The 19131-nt window shown below is 47.1% G+C and overlaps 1 protein-coding gene across 1 annotated transcript in view; it reads left to right on the plus strand.

Annotated features, from left to right (window-relative positions):
* Positions 1-19131, plus strand: part of pdxdc1 (pyridoxal-dependent decarboxylase domain containing 1) — a 33642-nt gene that overhangs the window by 5103 nt on the left and 9408 nt on the right. Inside the window, exons 4-14 of the mRNA XM_079252181.1 lie at positions 193-279; positions 491-640; positions 1241-1430; positions 2896-2964; positions 3039-3117; positions 3201-3285; positions 6589-6637; positions 6720-6821; positions 6899-7024; positions 7394-7444; positions 9980-10040. Of these exons, the coding sequence (XP_079108307.1) occupies positions 193-279; positions 491-640; positions 1241-1430; positions 2896-2964; positions 3039-3117; positions 3201-3285; positions 6589-6637; positions 6720-6821; positions 6899-7024; positions 7394-7444; positions 9980-10040 (1049 nt within the window). The remainder of the gene's footprint in view (positions 1-192; positions 280-490; positions 641-1240; positions 1431-2895; positions 2965-3038; positions 3118-3200; positions 3286-6588; positions 6638-6719; positions 6822-6898; positions 7025-7393; positions 7445-9979; positions 10041-19131) is intronic.

Raw genomic sequence — 19131 nt, forward strand, 5'->3', positions numbered from 1 at the left:
CTTGTTACAGACGTGTTACAGGCGTTTTACAGGCGTGTGTTATGTTACAGGCATGTGGCGTGTTACAGGCGTGTGGCGTGTTACAGGTGTGTCCGCCGGCGCTGTAGCCTGCCAACAGCTGGACAGAAGTCCTGCAGACAGCCGCAGGCATCAGCGATGAGTCGTCTAATGTTGCCTTTGTTTCCTCCTCAGCGGTCAGGATGTCGCCACCGTACTGCACCTCGTTCACACGCTCATTCATGAGGAAGAGGAGGAAGAGAAGGACAAGCCCAGTCAGCAGTAAGTGAAGGATCCTGTTCGTCTTCTTGTTTAGTAATTGTGGTGGTAAAAACGCTGAGTCATGTTGGCGTGTTGAGGAGGTGGGATAGTTCGCACCGCTGCTGCTGGTAGACGAGTTTATACTTCCGACCTGCTTCGCCAGACTGCTGGAGGAGAAGCTGGAAGGGACGGCAGATCTCGTGGTGATGATGTGTCTGCTTGTTGTCTCCAGCAGGATGCAGAATGTGGGGGAGCAGGGCCACATGGCGCTGCTGGGCCACAGCCTGGCAGCCTACATCTCCGTGTTGGACAGAGAGCGACTCCGGAAGCTGACCACTCGCATCCTGTCGGACACCACGCTGTGGCTCTGCAAGCTCTTCAGGTACAGTCCTGCTGCTTGTTGATCCGTCTGCAGACATGCTAGTGCCTTTAATCTAGAACCACGCCTTCTGGGAGAGGCTCCTCAACGCCCAGAGGAGACACATGAGGTGGTCCCTGCATCTGGTCAGGATGCCTCCTGGACCTCCCTGGTGAGGTGTTCCAGGCACGTCCCTCTGGGAGGAGACCCCGGGGAAGACCCAGGACACGCTGGAGGGATTATATCTCTCGGCTGGCCTGGGAACCCCAGGGATCCCCCCGCAGAGTTGGCAAATGTTTCTGGGGAAAGGAAGGTCTGGGCTTACAGGCAAAACTGGAAAGTACGCCCAAAACATTCACATCTGTTCGTACATGAGGCTGCAGGTGATGAAAGATGTGGTTGAGGCGTGGCCCTGCTGCCAGATGGTACGCCAGAGCTGCTCTTCACGCTCAAACTCCTGCTGGCATGTGGACATGTCCCGCTACATGTAGACACGATGTGGGAGGTCCTTAAGCTGCGGTCCTGGAACCTCCACTGGCTGCTGAGTGTAGAAAAGAGGGAACGTGCTGAAATGGAAGCAGTGAGATGAAAGTGATTCCAGACAGAATTCCTTCCTTCCTTCAGGTATGAAACCGGCTCCGCTTGTTTCCACGAGGACGACAGGGACGGCTTGGTGAAAGTCTGTCGACTGGTCATCAACGCTCGCTATGAGGAGTACTCCACCGAGGGCTACGCCGCCTTCAGTGGCAAGCAGCCGGTCATCTACCAGAGCGCCTCCTGCAGGCCTGGTCTGGGACAGCACCTCTGCAGCCAGGTGGGACAGGTGGAAAGCTGGGTGCTGTACAGCGTAGTCCTCATCACACACTGGAAGGAATCTGTTCTATTGGCCTGCACTTCATACACTCCCTTTTCAGTGTGTAAAAGGTCCCAGTGAAACCATCAGAGGTGACGTGTGGTCTGGAGCCGGTCTTACTGGTTGTGTGCTCTGGGTGCGTGAAGAGCTTTAGTCAGAGTGTACAGTGGCTGTAGGAAGTGGACACACCTCTGATCTGTACACTAGTGACGTTAAACATGGCAGCGTGTTTCTGGTTAGGGTTCGTCTCTGCTCGGTTACAACAGTTTTCTGTCTTGCAGCCAGGTGAGGGTGTGAAACGTAGGGCCCGGGGGCCAGATCCAGCCCGCCAGGGCCGCCCGTTTTGCCAGAGGCATGAACCTTTATGTCCTTATTTCTCTCGGAGAGGTTCAGTTTTCCTGTTCGGCTGTAAAACATGTCCAAGGCAGGAAGAAAACCTGTTCCATGTTGTTCATCCGTCTTACCTGATAAACCTGACCTCAGGCGGTCCGTTTGATTATTATTTATTTTATTATTTTATATTTTTTATTTTTATAATGGTTTTTTTTTTCAGTTTCAGATACCTGCAAGCAAATATTTATCTCCATCCTGATTTCTAAGCTGCAAATCAGCTGCAAGGATGTCAGACGATTAAAATATGTTGGTAGAGTAAAATAGGAAATCATAATAATAATAATGTTATTGTTATTAATATTATTATAAATATGATTATAGATATTATTATAAATATATATAAATAGGAAAAAAGAAATAATAATAATAATAATAAATAGTATATTATATACAATTTATATAAATACGAACATTATAATTTAATTTATTAAATTATTATTATTAATTTAATATATAAAACATAAATAGTAAAATAGTAAATAATGCTATTAAATAATAAATAGTATATAATTTATATATTTAAAATGTTTAATGTATAAATCATTAATAAATAGTAAAAAAGTAAATAATAATACTAAATAGTATATAATACATGTTTAAAATATTTAAGTTGTAATTCATAAATAAATAGTAAAATAGAATGAATACATAAATAAATAATAAATTCAGTGTAAAATGTTCTATATAAAATTTTAAACTCATGAAATTGGAAAAAATTAGCTGTAAAACGGGAAATTTTTAAAATAAAAAGAAATATGTAAACATCTAACTGAACTTATTTATTTCAGAAGTTTCAGCCTGTTTTCATTAGATGTAGATGTCCTGATCGTGGATTTCTTCGCACCAACCAGAGAGAGAAATGAGGAGTAACGAGTTATTACGGATGCGGTCTGGAATTTGACAGTCCTGGTCCCGGTGTGAGGAGACGTTGCATTGAGGGGTTGGAAGGAACATCCACCGTCTCAGGAGGAATGCTTCATACTGAAAATGTCTTGCATTTCATGCCTCTTCACCGTACGCTTTGTGTCGTCAGCTTGGACTGCCTCTCTCCAGTTTGTGCACGGTCCCCTGCAACACCGTCTTCGGATCCCAGCACCAGATGGTAGGAGAACATGCAGAACTCTCAGATGGTGAAAAATCCACATGAATCTGACTCCAACTGTCTGTGACTGTCAGGATGTTGCCTTGCTGGACAAGCTGATCAAAGAGGACGAGGAAGCTGGGAAGCTTCCTCTGCTGCTGGTTGCCAACGCAGGTGAAGTCTCGCTTTAACGGTTCATCTGAGCTTTTATCCGCTGTTTCATCTTTCCTGTTATGTTTTAATCCATTTGTCCTCAGGAACCCCTGCAGCGGGCCACACAGATAAGCTGGGTCGTCTGAAGGAACTGTGTGATCAGCACAGCTTATGGCTTCATGTTGAAGGGTGGGTCAGCTCTGTCACTCTCACCGGTTCGACAGAGAAGCCAAGTAGCACAGCAGGACTACGTTGCTCCAGTTCTGTTTAAACCAGCCGGCTGTGTGGATGTGTATGACTACTGGCCTTTTACAGCATCTTGGCCAGTAGTCATACACACATACACACACAGGTTCATATGTTTCCATACAGTGAAAATGTTAGCAGTAGTCACAGCAACAGGTGCAGCTGGCTTCTCCTCGTCTAATCTGAGCTGCTGGCATGTTTGATGTTTTACTGTTGGAGTTTTTTATTATGGCTTAAACAGCTTCCACTTAAAGAGGAGGCTGTTCTCATGTCCATAAAAACCAAAATGCTTCCAAACGCTGCCTTTAGACCCGACGAGGAAACCTCACGCTCAGCAACGCTAGCCTCCTGCTAGCTGTTAGCTTCCTGCTAGCTGTTAGCTTCCTGCTAGCTTCTAGCTTCCTGGTAGCTTCTAGCTTCCTGGTAGCTTCCTGCTAGCTTCTAGCTTCCTGAAAGCTTCCTGCTAGTTTATAGCTTCCTGATAGCCTCTAGCTTCCTGATAGCTTCCTGATAGCTTCTAGCTTACTGATAGCCTCTAGCTTCCTGATAGCTTCCTGCTAGCTCTGTTGTTTACTGTGTGCTGCCCAGGCGCACAACTTCCATCTCCCTACCAGACTTTGTGTTCCTGTCTTTGAATTATTTTGTAACGTAAGCATTGTTGAAGATTTACAAAAGTGAATCAGTGCATCGCGATCAATCGATTATTCATCGCTATTTTGCATGTCACTCTCTGCGCATCCCACTCGTCACAACCGGTTATTTTTACTGTTGTTTGTCTGTAAATTTTCCTGGCTGTGGATGCAGTACTCGCCGCCATCGTGTTCGCTGTCATCCCGGTCGGCGTCATCGCGCTCGGCGTCATCGCGCTCGGCGTCATCCCGCTCGGAGTCATCCCGCTCGGCATCATCCCGCTCGGCGTCATCCCGCTCGGCGTCATCCCGCTCGGCGTCATCCCGCTCGGCATCATCCCGCTCGGCGTCATCCCTCTCGGAGTCATCCCGCTCGGCGTCATCCCGCTCGGCGTCATCCCTCTCGGAGTCATCCCTCTCGGAGTCATCCCGCTCGGCGTCATCCCGCTCGGCGTCATCCCGCTCGGCGTCATCCCGCTCGGCGTCATCCCGCTCTGCGTCATCCCGCTCTGCGTCATCGCGCTCGGCGTCATCGCGCTCTGCGTCATCCCGCTCTGCGTCATCGCTCTCCGTATCATCGCGCTCCGCGTCATTGTGCTTGGCGTTGTCGTTATCGGTGTCACTGTGCTCGGCGTCATTGTTATCTGTGTCATCGTGCTCAGTGTTAAGTTTAAACCCTTAACATCTTAACATAATTATCATTAAATAAGAAGGAAGCCAGAAGAGACGATCTTGTTTAACTTGCAAGGAGGCTCATCTCAGAAGCCTGAGCTTCAAAAAACCTCCAAGCCATTTATTGAAAGATACCAGTGTTTGAGCGTGCTGTGCCCAATTCATGCACTGTCAAAGTTCCTGTTGCATGATTAACGTCATGTTTTGTGATAAAGTCGGCTATGCATGGTTGTAACCCAGACATCAGTGCTTGCTTTAGCTGTCTCATATAAGGAGTGTCCTCCCCTGCCTGTTCCGGGATTCCACTATGTTTTTGAAAAATTTCCTCCAAACTATTTCTATACGCATAGACGTCCTCATTTTCATCCTGTTTACACTGGGCTATTTTGTTATAGTCTGGCGTTGGTCGAAATGTTTGTCTCAATCGCGCATATACTGCCTCAATTTGGTCAATCAAAGCTTGTTCCATGTGATTTAGCACAGTTCCATTTGCCCGTGTACCAGTGTATTGTCCCCGGACTCTCGACCAGCTATATGTCAGGCATTTTTTAAAAGTCGTTTCAATTTCCCGTCCATCAAGAAAATAAGACTGTCTGTGGCTGTGATGCTTGTTTATGAAGTCCTCTACATTTATCCGAGGGTTCCCTAGGCTTTTATATGCGTCAGTTCATTCCTGGTCTGTCCCAGGTCGGTAGACACGTAGTGTGCGTTCTCGGTCGTTATCAAGGCCGTAATGAGGGTTTGCAACCTCTATCATGGGAAAAGTCTCTGCTGTTGCTTGGTCTGCTATTCCATATTCCCTCTTTTGCATTGTTGAGCATGGATACAGACCTTCTGATTTTTAACCTCCTTATTCAGTGGAGATGTCGTTAACCTCCTTAAAGAAAGGCGGAGAAACCTTCTTGCTAACTAAATTAATTAGTTAATGAACCACTTATTTACCTCCTCACGGTGGAGAAACCTCTTGCTGACTAAATAAATTAGTCAACGAACCCTTGTGTTAACTAGCTTCACTAGTCAACCAACCTCCTTCTAGGCGGAGATGCCTCACTAAGAAAGAAAGAAAAGAAAACCCTTATCTCACCTCTTCACGTCGTCTTGCTCCAGATGTTCGAAATTCCATCAACCGATGTCCAGTGAGGAAAGTTAGGTACACTGCCGGCCAAGTGACAAATTCACGCCACAGGACTTTGTTACAGGACGCACTCACGCCCCGGCTGTCGACAGACTAAACGACGTGTCTCCCCCCCATCCTCAGCTGTCACCGACCTTGGAATCCGGCTTCAGAAGGACCAAATATGTTAAGTTTAAACCCTTAACATCTTAACATGATTATCATTAAATAAGGAGGAAGCCAGACAAGACGATCTTGTTCAACTTGCAAGGAGGCTCATCTCAGAAGCCTGAGCTTCAAAAAACCTCCAAGCCATTTATTGAAAGGTACCACATGACATTCATACAAGTTGATACAATTCAATGTGTGTGTGTGTGTGTGTGTGTGTGTGTGTGTGTGTGTGTGTGGGGGGGGTGTTTGCTTGGTTCAAAAGTCCAATGCGTATGTCCTGGTAGGACAATGCGTATGTGTGCTCTTCTTAAAGATACCATTCTGATAGGAACTGAATGTTTATCAAATTTGGTCAGACCACTCTGACCTTGCACGTCACTGGAATGTCCTGCTCATCCAAACAGCACACAGAGGAAAACATTTAGCTTGTACATGAAGATTAATGAAGACCATCAATGTAAGACTAATAAAAGATGATCATAATATGAACTGAAAATATTATAACAACTGCAATTCCCAACACTCTGCGTCATCGCTCTCGCCGTCATCGCGCTCGCTGTGAGGGCGTTCAACACCCATGTAAATGTGATTGGCTGATTAGATGTGTGTGTGTTGAACAGGTGGAGCTAACTAAGTGTTTTTATTTGTCGACTTTTTCAGGGTCAACCTTGCAACCCTTGCTCTGGGAGACGTCACCTCTGCCATCATGGTAATCCGGCTTTACATCTGACAGATTGACTCACCTTGCTGCGATTTCTCACGTCAGACCTCTGCTGCTTGTCCCCTCTCAGGCCGCCACCAGAAGCGACAGCATGACGCTGACTCCCGGCCAGTGGCTCGGCCTACCAGCTGTAACGGCTGTCACCCTCTACAGGCACGAGGACCCGGCTCTGGTGCGGTCCGTTTAACCGTACTGATGTGTTTTTGTGCCGGTCTGGTTCTAACTGCAGCGCTGCGGTGTGTGTCTCAGTCTCTGGCAGCAGGTCTGACCTCCAGCCAGCCCCTGGAGAAGCTGAAAGCGCTGCCTCTGTGGTTGTCCCTGCAGAACCTCGGCCACAACGGGATCGTTCAGAAGATCCGACACGCCACAGCTCTGGTGAGCAGCTTCCATTTTTTTCAGATGTAGCGGAGCAGCTACACACAGGAAACACAGCCCGTTTGTTCAGTGATGATGGGGCGTTACGTGTAGAACTGTTGGAGACGTTGAGTCCAGATGTGAACCAGAAAACGTTGTTCTGGTTCACATCTGGATCTGAACACGTCAGTCTACATGCAGACCAGTTCTACGTTACGTGGTCCAAAGCGGCCGCTCCCTGTCCAGGTAGACTGGACTGTAGCTGAATGGGTCATTAGGTCAGACAGGCAGGTACTAGTGATGTTCAGATGTTGCTACGACTACTCGGCTGGACGTTGGGATCCGTGGGACTGAGACTGTGTCTGAACATCTGCTCTTGTCCCCCTGCAGAGCCAGCAGCTGCTGCAGAAGCTGAAACCTCTGGCGTCCATCAGAACCTCGGTACGTTCTCCGCACACGCTGTCAGTCACAAACGTAGCACTGTTACACACGTCCAGATGTTTGCAGGATGAGGGAGTCACCACCACTAAGGATCCAAACACACCACCAGCTTGTAACACTGAGACACACAGATGGAGTGTTTTTATTATTTCCTGAATCACACACACACACACACACACACACACACACACACACACACACACCTGGTACAGCTGCTGAAATGTCCCGTTTGTATTTGTAGGATGTTCTCGACACACAGATCTCTCTCATTGAGGCTTTGACCATGGTAACGTCACGTTCCACTGACTGGAAGGTGTTTGGGTCCATGTTTCACTTTGTTCACCGACATCCACTGCAGTTGGACACGCAGTTAGTGTGTGCGCCTCGATGCGTGCGCCTCGGTGCATGCCCCCTGATGTGTGCGCCTAGGTGCGTGCCAGCGTACACCAGCATAGCAGTCCGGATGCAGTGAACAAGGCGCGTTTGGGGCTCCAGTCTGAACACAGCGCCACTCGTACTCGCCACAGCTCCGATGCGGAGCTTTGTGCGACTTCGGTGCTGCTGTGTTTGGAAGATGTGTGTGAGTGTGTGTAGCTGTAGCCATAGTCAGTGTGGGTTACCTTGGTTCCAGGGCACGGTGGCGCCGATCCTGCCCGTCTCCGGGGCATCTCTGCGGGACATTCTGGGCTCTCTCATACTCTCTATTGTAGGTGGGACCAAACCTCTGCCTGTCTCCCTTAAAGCCCTGTTTTCCCTCTCCCCTCCCATCCTCCCTTTTCCTCCCCTTCCTTCCTCTCTGTCACCTCCCAACCATTTTCCTTCATCTGATATCTGCTCTGCAGAAGTGGGTCTCCATTGGCTGATGGATGTAGATGATGGAGGTACTTCCAGGAATGCCTCTCCTCCCTCATTTTGTCTTGTGTTGCCTTGGAATAAAATGCAGGAGTCATGAATAATTCTGAAATGTGCTGCGTGCTGCTGCATCGGTTGAACATAGCTGCACATCTGTAGATGTAGATCTGTAGATGTAGATCTGTAGATGTAGATCTGTAGATGTAGATGCAGATCTGTAGATGTAGATGCAGATCTGTAGATGTAGATGTAGATCTGTAGATGTAGATGTAGATCTGTAGATGTAGATGCAGATCTGTAGATGTAGATCTGTAGATGTAGATGTAGATCTGTAGATGTAGATGTAGATCTGTAGATATAGATGCAGATCTGTAGATGTAGATCTGTAGATGTAGATGCAGATCTGTAGATGTAGATCTGTCGATGTAGATGCAGATCTGTAGATGTAGATCTGTCGATGTAGATGCAGATCTGTAGATGTAGATCTGTCGATGTAGATGCAGATCTGTAGATGTAGATCTGTAGATGTAGATGCAGATCTGCAAGTCGCCTTCAGCCCCACCTTGACGACGATGAGATGGAACCTGAGCGCGCTCAGCAACAGGTTTCATGGCTGCCATATATGACGACGAGGCGTGAACGTTGCTTTGAGTGCAGTAACACTCCTCCATCCTTCCACGCTGGCGTGATGAATGCTTATTTACTCCTCCAGCTTCTGTTTTTATCCTTTCAGGTAATTTTTTCCTCAACTTCTGGCCACAGTTGCGGTTGTTTCCCTGTTTTGTTAGAAAGTTTTTCTCCTGAAGAAAGGACTTTTCCACTTCTTGTAAATGCCAACGGGACACCGGGGAAACGTTTGCTATCCGTTCTGGTCTTTGGTGGACAGGACGCAGCACAGACTGGTGTTCCTCTCAGATGTTTCAGGCACCGTCTAATGGCAGCGACTCGAGCGGAATAACCTGGAGTTCAGCGTAGATGTTCAGTCCTCTGCGATGGTGTTTGTGGTTTTATAAGACATACGTGATGGTAGTTTAGTGAACATGAAACTTGGTGTTTTAGTGACGTAAAGCTGAAGGGTGGGGCAGATTCCTTTTGGTAATCCCCGCTCATGTTAATCAGACGGTTTGGATTCCGGCAGCTTGAACGGACGTTTTCTGTTGCTGTTCTCCAGTCAGACAACACACAGCATGCTGGTACATTATTCATGACCCTCACATCCACATCGTGGAAACAGCAGGCATCATCCCAGCCCCACCCAGGCATGACCGTAGCCTGTGACCCCTCCAGCCCCACCCAGGCATGACTGTTGCCTGTGACCCCCCACCTGGACATCAGTGATGACTTTAGTTCCTGTCTCAGTGGTCTAAGTCTGAACAACTGCGTTTGGATTTTTAATTTGAACTGAAAGCAGCAGCAAACACCAGATGTTTACCCGTACGTCTGCATGACTGCAGTCATGGTGATAAATTCGGGTTCTGGTTCTGCCGGAACCGTACTTTGCTTTGAACTGCGTACCACTGAGAGGCCAGGAGCGCCCCCCCCACCACCATACAGAGCGCTGTATGTGACATGACGTAGCAGCTTCACACATGTACCGCCACCCCCTCCCAGCTACCAGCATCACTGTGGAAATCTTGCGTGTGATGAAGTGGATGCTGATGTGTGTGTTTGTGTGTTCAACAGGTGGAAGACGAGCAAAACTCTCCGGTGGTTCTTTTCAAGTTTTCCCAAGAAACGAGTGCTGGTAAAGGTCTGGCCGAGCGCACACCGCCGAGCCCTTCATACTTCCTGCTTTTCATCTGCAGAAACATGCATTTGTGCAGCCGCAGTGGCTCTGTCCATCCCAGTAGAGAAACAAACGGTTGAGGAGGAATCTACGGTGTCGTACAGATTGTAGGATCTACGGTGTCATACAGATTGTAGGATCTACGCTGTCGTACAGATTGTAGGATCTACGCTGTCGTACAGATTGTAGGATCTACGGTGTCGTACAGATCGTAGAATCTACGGTGTCATACAGATCCTAGAATCTACAGTGTCAAACAGATCGTAGGATCTACGGTGTCGTACAGATCGTAGGATCTACGGTGTCGTACAGATCGTAGGATCTACGGTGTCGTACAGATCCTAGGATCTACGGTGTCGTAAAGATCGTAGGATCTACGGTGTCAAAGAGATCGTAGGATTTACGGTGTCGTACAGATCATAAGATCTACAGTGTCAAACAGATCGTAGAATCTACGGTGTCGTACAGATCGTAGGATCTACGGTGTCGTACAGATCATAGGATCTACGGTATCGTACAGATTCTAGGATCTACGGTGTCGTACAGATCCTAGGATCTACGGTGTCGTACAGATCATAGGATCTACGGTGTCGTACAGATCCTAGGATCTACGGTATCGTAAAGATTCTAGGATCTACGGTGTTGTACAGATCGTAGAATCTACGGTGTCATACAGATCCTAGGATCTACGGTGTCAAACAGATCGTAGGATCTACGGTGTCAAAACAGATCGTAGGATCTACGGTGTCGCACAGCTTCTAGGATCTACGGTGTCAAACAGATCGTAGGATCTACGGTGTCGTACAGATCGTAGGATCTACGGTGTCGTACAGATCCTAGGATCTACGGTGTCGTACAGATCCTAGGATCTACGGTGTCGTAAAGATCGTAGGATCTACGGTGTCAAAGAGATCGTAGAATCTACGGTGTCGTACAGATCATAGGATCTACGGTATCGTACAGATTCTAGGATCTACGGTGTCGTACAGATCCTAGGATCTACGGTGTCGTACAGATCATAGGATCTACGGTATCGTACAGATTCTAGGATCTACGGTGTCGTACAGATCGTAGGATCTACGGTGTCAAAGAGATCGCAGGATCTACGGTGTCGTACAGATCGTAGGATCTACGGTGTCAAAGAGATCGTAGGATCTACGGTGTCGTACAGATCCTAGGATCTACGGTGTCGTAAAGATCCTAGGATCTACGGTGTCGTAAAGATCGTAGGATCTACGGTGTCAAAGAGATCGTAGGATTTACGGTGTCGTACAGATCATAAGATCTACAGTGTCAAACAGATCATAGGATCTACGGTATCGTACAGATTCTAGGATCTACGGTGTCGTACAGATCCTAGGATCTACGGTGTCGTACAGATCCTAGGATCTACGGTGTCGTACAGATCATAGGATCTACGGTGTCGTACAGATCCTAGGATCTACGGTATCGTAAAGATTCTAGGATCTACGGTGTTGTACAGATCGTAGAATCTACGGTGTCATACAGATCCTAGGATCTACGGTGTCAAACAGATCGTAGGATCTACGGTGTCAAACAGATCGTAGGATCTACGGTGTCAAAACAGATCGTAGGATCTACGGTGTCGCACAGCTTCTATGATCTACGGTGTCAAACAGATCGTACGATCTACGGTGTCAAACAGATCGTAGGATATATGGTGTCAAACAGATCGTAGGATCTACTGTGTCGCGCAGATCGTAGGATCTACGGTGTCGTACAGATCCTAGGATCTACGGTGTCGTAAAGATCGTAGGATCTACGGTGTCAAAGAGATCGTAGGATTTACGGTGTCGTACAGATCATAAGATCTACAGTGTCGTACAGATCATAGGATCTACAGTATCGTACAGATTTTAGGATCTACGGTGTCGTACAGATCATAGGATCTACGGTATCGTACAGATTCTAGGATCTACGGTGTCGTACAGATCCTAGGATCTACGGTGTCGTACAGATCCTAGGATCTACGGTGTCGTACAGATCGTAGGATCTACGGTGTCGTACAGATCGTAGGATCTACGGTGTCAAAGAGATCGCAGGATCTACGGTGTCGTACAGATCGTAGGATCTACGGTGTCAAAGAGATCGTAGGATCTACGGTGTCGTACAGATCCTAGGATCTACGGTGTCGTAAAGATCGTAGGATCTACGGTGTCAAAGAGATCGTAGGATCTACGGTGTCGTACAGATCATAAGATCTACAGTGTCAAACAGATCGTAGAATCTACGGTGTCGTACAGATCGTAGGATCTACGGTGTCGTACAGATCATAGGATCTACGGTATCGTACAGATTCTAGGATCTACGGTGTCGAACAGATTCTAGGATCTACGGTGTTGTACAGATCGTAGAATCTACGGTGTCATACAGATCCTAGGATCTACGGTGTCAAACAGATCGTAGGATCTACGGTGTCAAAACAGATCGTAGGATCTACGGTGTCGCACAGCTTCTAGGATCTACGGTGTCAAACAGATCGTAGGATCTACGGTGTCGTACAGATCCTAGGATCTACGGTGTCGTAATGATCGTAGGATCTACGGTGTCGTACAGATCCTAGGATCTACGGTGTCGTAAAGATCGTAGGATCTACGGTGTCAAAGAGATCGTAGGATTTACGGTGTCGTACAGATCCTAGGATCTACAGTGTCGTAAAGATCGTAGGATCTACAGTGTCAAAGAGATCGTAGGATTTACGGTGTCGTACAGATCGTAAGATCTACAGTGTCAAACAGATCGTAGAATCTACGGTGTCGTACAGATCATAGGATCTACGGTATCGTACAGATTCTAGGATCTACGGTGTCGTACAGATCCTAGGATCTACGGTGTCGTACAGATCATAGGATCTACGGTGTCAAAGAGTTCGTAGGATCTACGGTGTCGTACAGATCCTAGGATCTACAGTGTCGTAAAGATCGTAGGATCTACAGTGTCAAAGAGATCGTAGGATTTACGGTGTCGTACAGATCGTAAGATCTACAGTGTCAAACAGATCGTAGAATCTACGGTGTCGTACAGATCATAGGATCTACGGTATCGTACAGATTCTAGGATCTACGGTGTCGTACAGATCCTAGGATCTACGGTGTCGTACAGATCATAGGAACTACGGTATCGTACAGATTCTAGGATCTACGGTGTCGTACAGATCCTAGGATCTACGGTGTCGTACAGATCGTAGGATCTACGGTGTCGTATAGATCGTAGGATCTACGGTGTCGAACAGATCCTAGGATCTACGGTGTCGTACAGATCCTAGGATCTACGGTGTCGTATAGATCGTAGGATCTACGGTGTCGTACAGATCGTAGGATCTACGGTGTCGTACAGATCGTAGGATCTACGGTGTCGTACAGATCGTAGGATCTACGGTGTCAAAGAGATCGTAGGATATACGGAGTCGCACAGATCGTAGGCTCTACTGTGTCACACAGATCGTAGGATCTACGGTGTCAAACAGATCGTAGGATCTACGGTGTCAAACAGATCGTAGGATCTACGGTGTCAAACAGATCGTAGGATCTACGTGTCAAAACAGATCGTAGGATCTACGGTGTCGTACAGATCGTAGAATCTACGGTGTCATACAGATCGTAGGATCTATGGTGTCAAACAGATCGTAGGATCTACGGTGTCGTACAGATCGTAGGATCTACGGTATCGTACAGATTCTAGGATCTACGGTGTCGTACAGATCGTAGGATCTACGGTGTCGTACAGATCGTAGGATCTACGGTGTCGTACAGATCGTAGGATCTACGGTGTTGTACAGATCGTAGGATCTACGGTGTCGTACAGATCATAGGATCTACGGTATCGTACAGATTCTAGGATCTACGGTGTCGTACAGATCGTAGAATCTACGGTGTCAAACAGATTCTAGGATCTACGGTGTCGTAAAGATCGTAGGATCTACGGTGTCGTAAAGATCGTAGGATCTACGGTGTCGTACAGATCCTTGAATCTACGGTGTCATACAGATCCTAGGATATACAGTGTCAAACAGATCGTAGGATCTACGGTGTCGTACAGATCCTACGATCAACGGTGTTGTACAGATCCTAGGATCTACGGTGTCATACAGATCCTAGGATCTACGGTGTCGTACAGATCGTAGGATCTACGGTGTCAAAGAGATCGTAGGATCTACGGTGTCGTACAGATCGTAAGATCTACGGTGTCAAACAGATCGTACAATCTACGGTGTCGTACAGATCCTAGGATCTACAGTGTCATACAGATCCTAGGATCTACGGTGTCGTACAGATCGTAGGATCTACGGTGTCAAAGAGATCGTAGGATCTACGGTGTCGTACAGATCGTAAGACCTACAGTGTCAAACAGATCGTAGAATCTACGGTGTCGTAAAGATCATAGAATCTACGGTATCGTACAGATTCTAGGATCTACGGTGTCGTACAGATTCTAGGATCTACGGTGTCGTACAGATCGTAGGATCTACGGTGTCATACAGATCCTAGGATCTACGGTGTCGTACAGATCGTAGGATCTACGGTGTCGTACAGATCGTAGGATCTACGGTGTCAAAGAGATCGTAGGATCTACGGAGTCGCACAGATCGTAGGATCTACGGTGTCACACAGATCGTAGGATCTACGGTGTCAAACAGATCGTAGGATCTACGGTGTCAAAACAGATCGTAGGATCTACGGTGTCGCACAGATCGTAGAATCTACGGTGTCATACAGATTCTAGGATCTACGGTGTCGTAAAGATCGTAGGATCTACGGTGTCGTACAGATCGTAGAATCTACGGTGTCATACAGATCCTAGGATATACAGTGTCAAACAGATCGTAGGATCTACGGTGTTGTACAGATCCTACGATCAACGGTGTTGTACAGATCCTAGGATCTACGGTGTCATACAGATCCTAGGATCTACGGTGTCGTACAGATCGTAGGATCTTCGGTGTCAAAGAGATCGTAGGATCTACGGTGTCGTACAGATCATAAGATCTACGGTGTCAAACAGATCGTACAATCTACGGTGTCGAACAGATCCTAGGATCTACAGTGTTGTAAAGATCGTAGGATCTACGGTGTCAAAGAGATCCTAGGATTTACGGTGTCGTACAGATCGTAAGATCTACAGTGTCAAACAGATCGTAGAATCTACGGTGTCGTACAGATCATAGGATCTACGGTATCGTACAGATTCTAGGATCTACGGTGTCGTACAGATCCTAGGATCTACGGTGTGGTACAGATCATAGGATCTACGGTATCGTACAGATTCTAGGATCTACGGTGTCGTACAGATCGTAGGATCTACGGTGTCGTACAGATCCTAGGATCTACGGTGTCGTACAGATCGTAGGATCTACGGTGTCGTACAGATCATAGGACCTACGGTGTCGTACAGATCGTAGGATCTACGGTGTCAAAGAGATCGTAGGATCTACGGTGACAAAGAGATCGTAGGATCTACGGAGTCGCACAGATCGTAGGATCTACGGTGTCAAACAGATCGTAGGATCTACGGTATCGTACAGATTCTAGGATCTACGGTGTCGTACAGATCCTAGGATCTACGGTGTCGTACAGATCGTAGGATCTACGGTGTCGTATAGATCGTAGGATCTACGGTGTCGAACAGATCCTAGGATCTACGGTGTCGTACAGATCCTAGGATCTACGGTGTCGTATAGATCGTAGGATCTACGGTGTCGTACAGATCGTAGGATCTACGGTGTCGTACAGATCGTAGGATCTACGGTGTCAAAGAGATCGTAGGATCTACGGAGTCGCACAGATCGTAGGATCTACGGTGTCACACAGATCGTAGGATCTACGGTGTCAAACAGATCGTAGGATCTACGGTGTCAAAACAGATCGTAGGATCTACGGTGTCGCACAGATCGTAGAATCTACGGTGTCATACAGATTCTAGGATCTACGGTGTCGTAAAGATCGTAGGATCTACGGTGTCGTACAGATCGTAGAATCTACGGTGTCATACAGATCCTAGGATATACAGTGTCAAACAGATCGTAGGATCTACGGTGTTGTACAGATCCTACGATCAACGGTGTTGTACAGATCCTAGGATCTACGGTGTCATACAGATCCTAGGATCTACGGTGTCGTACAGATCGTAGGATCTTCGGTGTCAAAGAGATCGTAGGATCTACGGTGTCGTACAGATCATAAGATCTACGGTGTCAAACAGATCGTACAATCTACGGTGTCGAACAGATCCTAGGATCTACAGTGTTGTAAAGATCGTAGGATCTACGGTGTCAAAGAGATCCTAGGATTTACGGTGTCGTACAGATCGTAAGATCTACAGTGTCAAACAGATCGTAGAATCTACGGTGTCGTACAGATCATAGGATCTACGGTATCGTACAGATTCTAGGATCTACGGTGTCGTACAGATCCTAGGATCTACGGTGTGGTACAGATCATAGGATCTACGGTATCGTACAGATTCTAGGATCTACGGTGTCGTACAGATCGTAGGATCTACGGTGTCGTACAGATCCTAGGATCTACGGTGTCGTACAGATCGTAGGATCTACGGTGTCGTACAGATCATAGGACCTACGGTGTCGTACAGATCGTAGGATCTACGGTGTCAAAGAGATCGTAGGATCTACGGTGACAAAGAGATCGTAGGATCTACGGAGTCGCACAGATCGTAGGATCTACGGTGTCAAACAGATCGTAGGATCTACGGTATCGTACAGATTCTAGGATCTACGGTGTCGTACAGATCCTAGGATCTACGGTGTCGTACAGATCGTAGGATCTACGGTGTCGTATAGATCGTAGGATCTACGGTGTCGAACAGATCCTAGGATCTACGGTGTCGTACAGATCCTAGGATCTACGGTGTCGTATAGATCGTAGGATCTACGGTGTCGTACAGATCGTAGGATCTACGGTGTCGTACAGATCGTAGGATCTACGGTGTCAAAGAGATCGTAGGATATACGGAGTCGCACAGATCGTAGGCTCTACTGTGTCACACAGATCGTAGGATCTACGGTGTCAAACAGATCGTAGGATCTACGGTGTCAAACAGATCGTAGGATCTACGGTGTCAAACAGATCGTAGGATCTACGGTGTCAAACAGATCGTAGGATCTACGGTGTCAAAACATATCGTAGGATCTACGGTGTCGTACAGATCGTAGAATCTACGGTGTCATACAGATCGTAGGATCTATGGTGTCAAACAGATCGTAGGATCTACGGTGTCGTACAGATCGTAGGATCTACGGTATCGTACAGATTCTAGGATCTACGGTGTCGTACAGATCGTAGGATCTACGGTGTCGTACAGATCGTAGGATCTACGGTGTCGTACAGATCGTAGGATCTACGGTGTTGTACAGATCGTAGGATCTACGGTGTCGTACAGATCATAGGATCTACGGTATCGTACAGATTCTAGGATCTACGGTGTCGTACAGATCGTAGAATCTACGGTGTCAAACAGATTCTAGGATCTACGGTGTCGTAAAGATCGTAGGATCTACGGTGTCGTAAAGATCGTAGGATCTACGGTGTCGTGCAGATCCTTGAATCTACGGTGTCATACAGATCCTAGGATATACAGTGTCAAACAGATCGTAGGATCTACGGTGTCGTACAGATCCTACGATCAACGGTGTTGTACAGATCCTAGGATCTACGGTGTCATACAGATCCTAGGATCTACGGTGTCGTACAGATCGTAGGATCTACGGTGTCAAAGAGATCGTAGGATCTACGGTGTCGTACAGATCGTAAGATCTACAGTGTCAAACAGATCGTACAATCTACGGTGTCGTACAGATCCTAGGATCTACAGTGTCATACAGATCCTAGGATCTACGGTGTCGTACAGATCGTAGGATCTACGGTGTCAAAGAGATCGTAGGATCTACGGTGTCGTACAGATCGTAAGACCTACAGTGTCAAACAGATCGTAGAATCTACGGTGTCGTAAAGATCATAGAATCTACGGTATCGTACAGATTCTAGGATCTACGGTGTCGTACAGATTCTAGGATCTACGGTGTCGTACAGATCGTAGGATCTACGGTGTCATACAGATCCTAGGATCTACGGTGTCGTACAGATCGTAGGATCTACGGTGTCGTACAGATCGTAGGATCTACGGTGTCAAAGAGATCGTAGGATCTACGGAGTCGCACAGATCGTAGGATCTACGGTGTCACACAGATCGTAGGATCTACGGTGTCAAACAGATCGTAGGATCTACGGTGTCAAAACAGATCGTAGGATCTACGGTGTCGCACAGATCGTAGAATCTACGGTGTCATACAGATTCTAGGATCTACGGTGTCGTAAAGATCGTAGGATCTACGGTGTCGTACAGATCGTAGAATCTACGGTGTCATACAGATCCTAGGATATACAGTGTCAAACAGATCGTAGGATCTACGGTGTTGTACAGATCCTACGATCAACGGTGTTGTACAGATCCTAGGATCTACGGTGTCATACAGATCCTAGGATCTACGGTGTCGTACAGATCGTAGGATCTTCGGTGTCAAAGAGATCGTAGGATCTACGGTGTCGTACAGATCATAAGATCTACGGTGTCAAACAGATCGTACAATCTACGGTGTCGAACAGATCCTAGGATCTACAGTGTTGTAAAGATCGTAGGATCTACGGTGTCAAAGAGATCCTAGGATTTACGGTGTCGTACAGATCGTAAGATCTACAGTGTCAAACAGATCGTAGAATCTACGGTGTCGTACAGATCATAGGATCTACGGTATCGTACAGATTCTAGGATCTACGGTGTCGTACAGATCCTAGGATCTACGGTGTCGTACAGATCATAGGATCTACGGTATCGTACAGATTCTAGGATCTACGGTGTCGTACAGATCGTAGGATCTACGGTGTCGTACAGATCGTAGGATCTACGGTGTCGTACAGATCGTAGGATCTACGGTGTCGTACAGATCATAGGACCTACGGTGTCGTACAGATCGTAGGATCTACGGTGTCAAAGAGATCGTAGGATCTACGGTGAC

The sequence above is a fragment of the Telmatherina bonti genome (genome assembly GCF_933228915.1).
Source record: "Telmatherina bonti genome assembly, chromosome: 14".
NCBI classification, from domain to species: Eukaryota; Metazoa; Chordata; class Actinopteri; order Atheriniformes; family Telmatherinidae; genus Telmatherina; species Telmatherina bonti.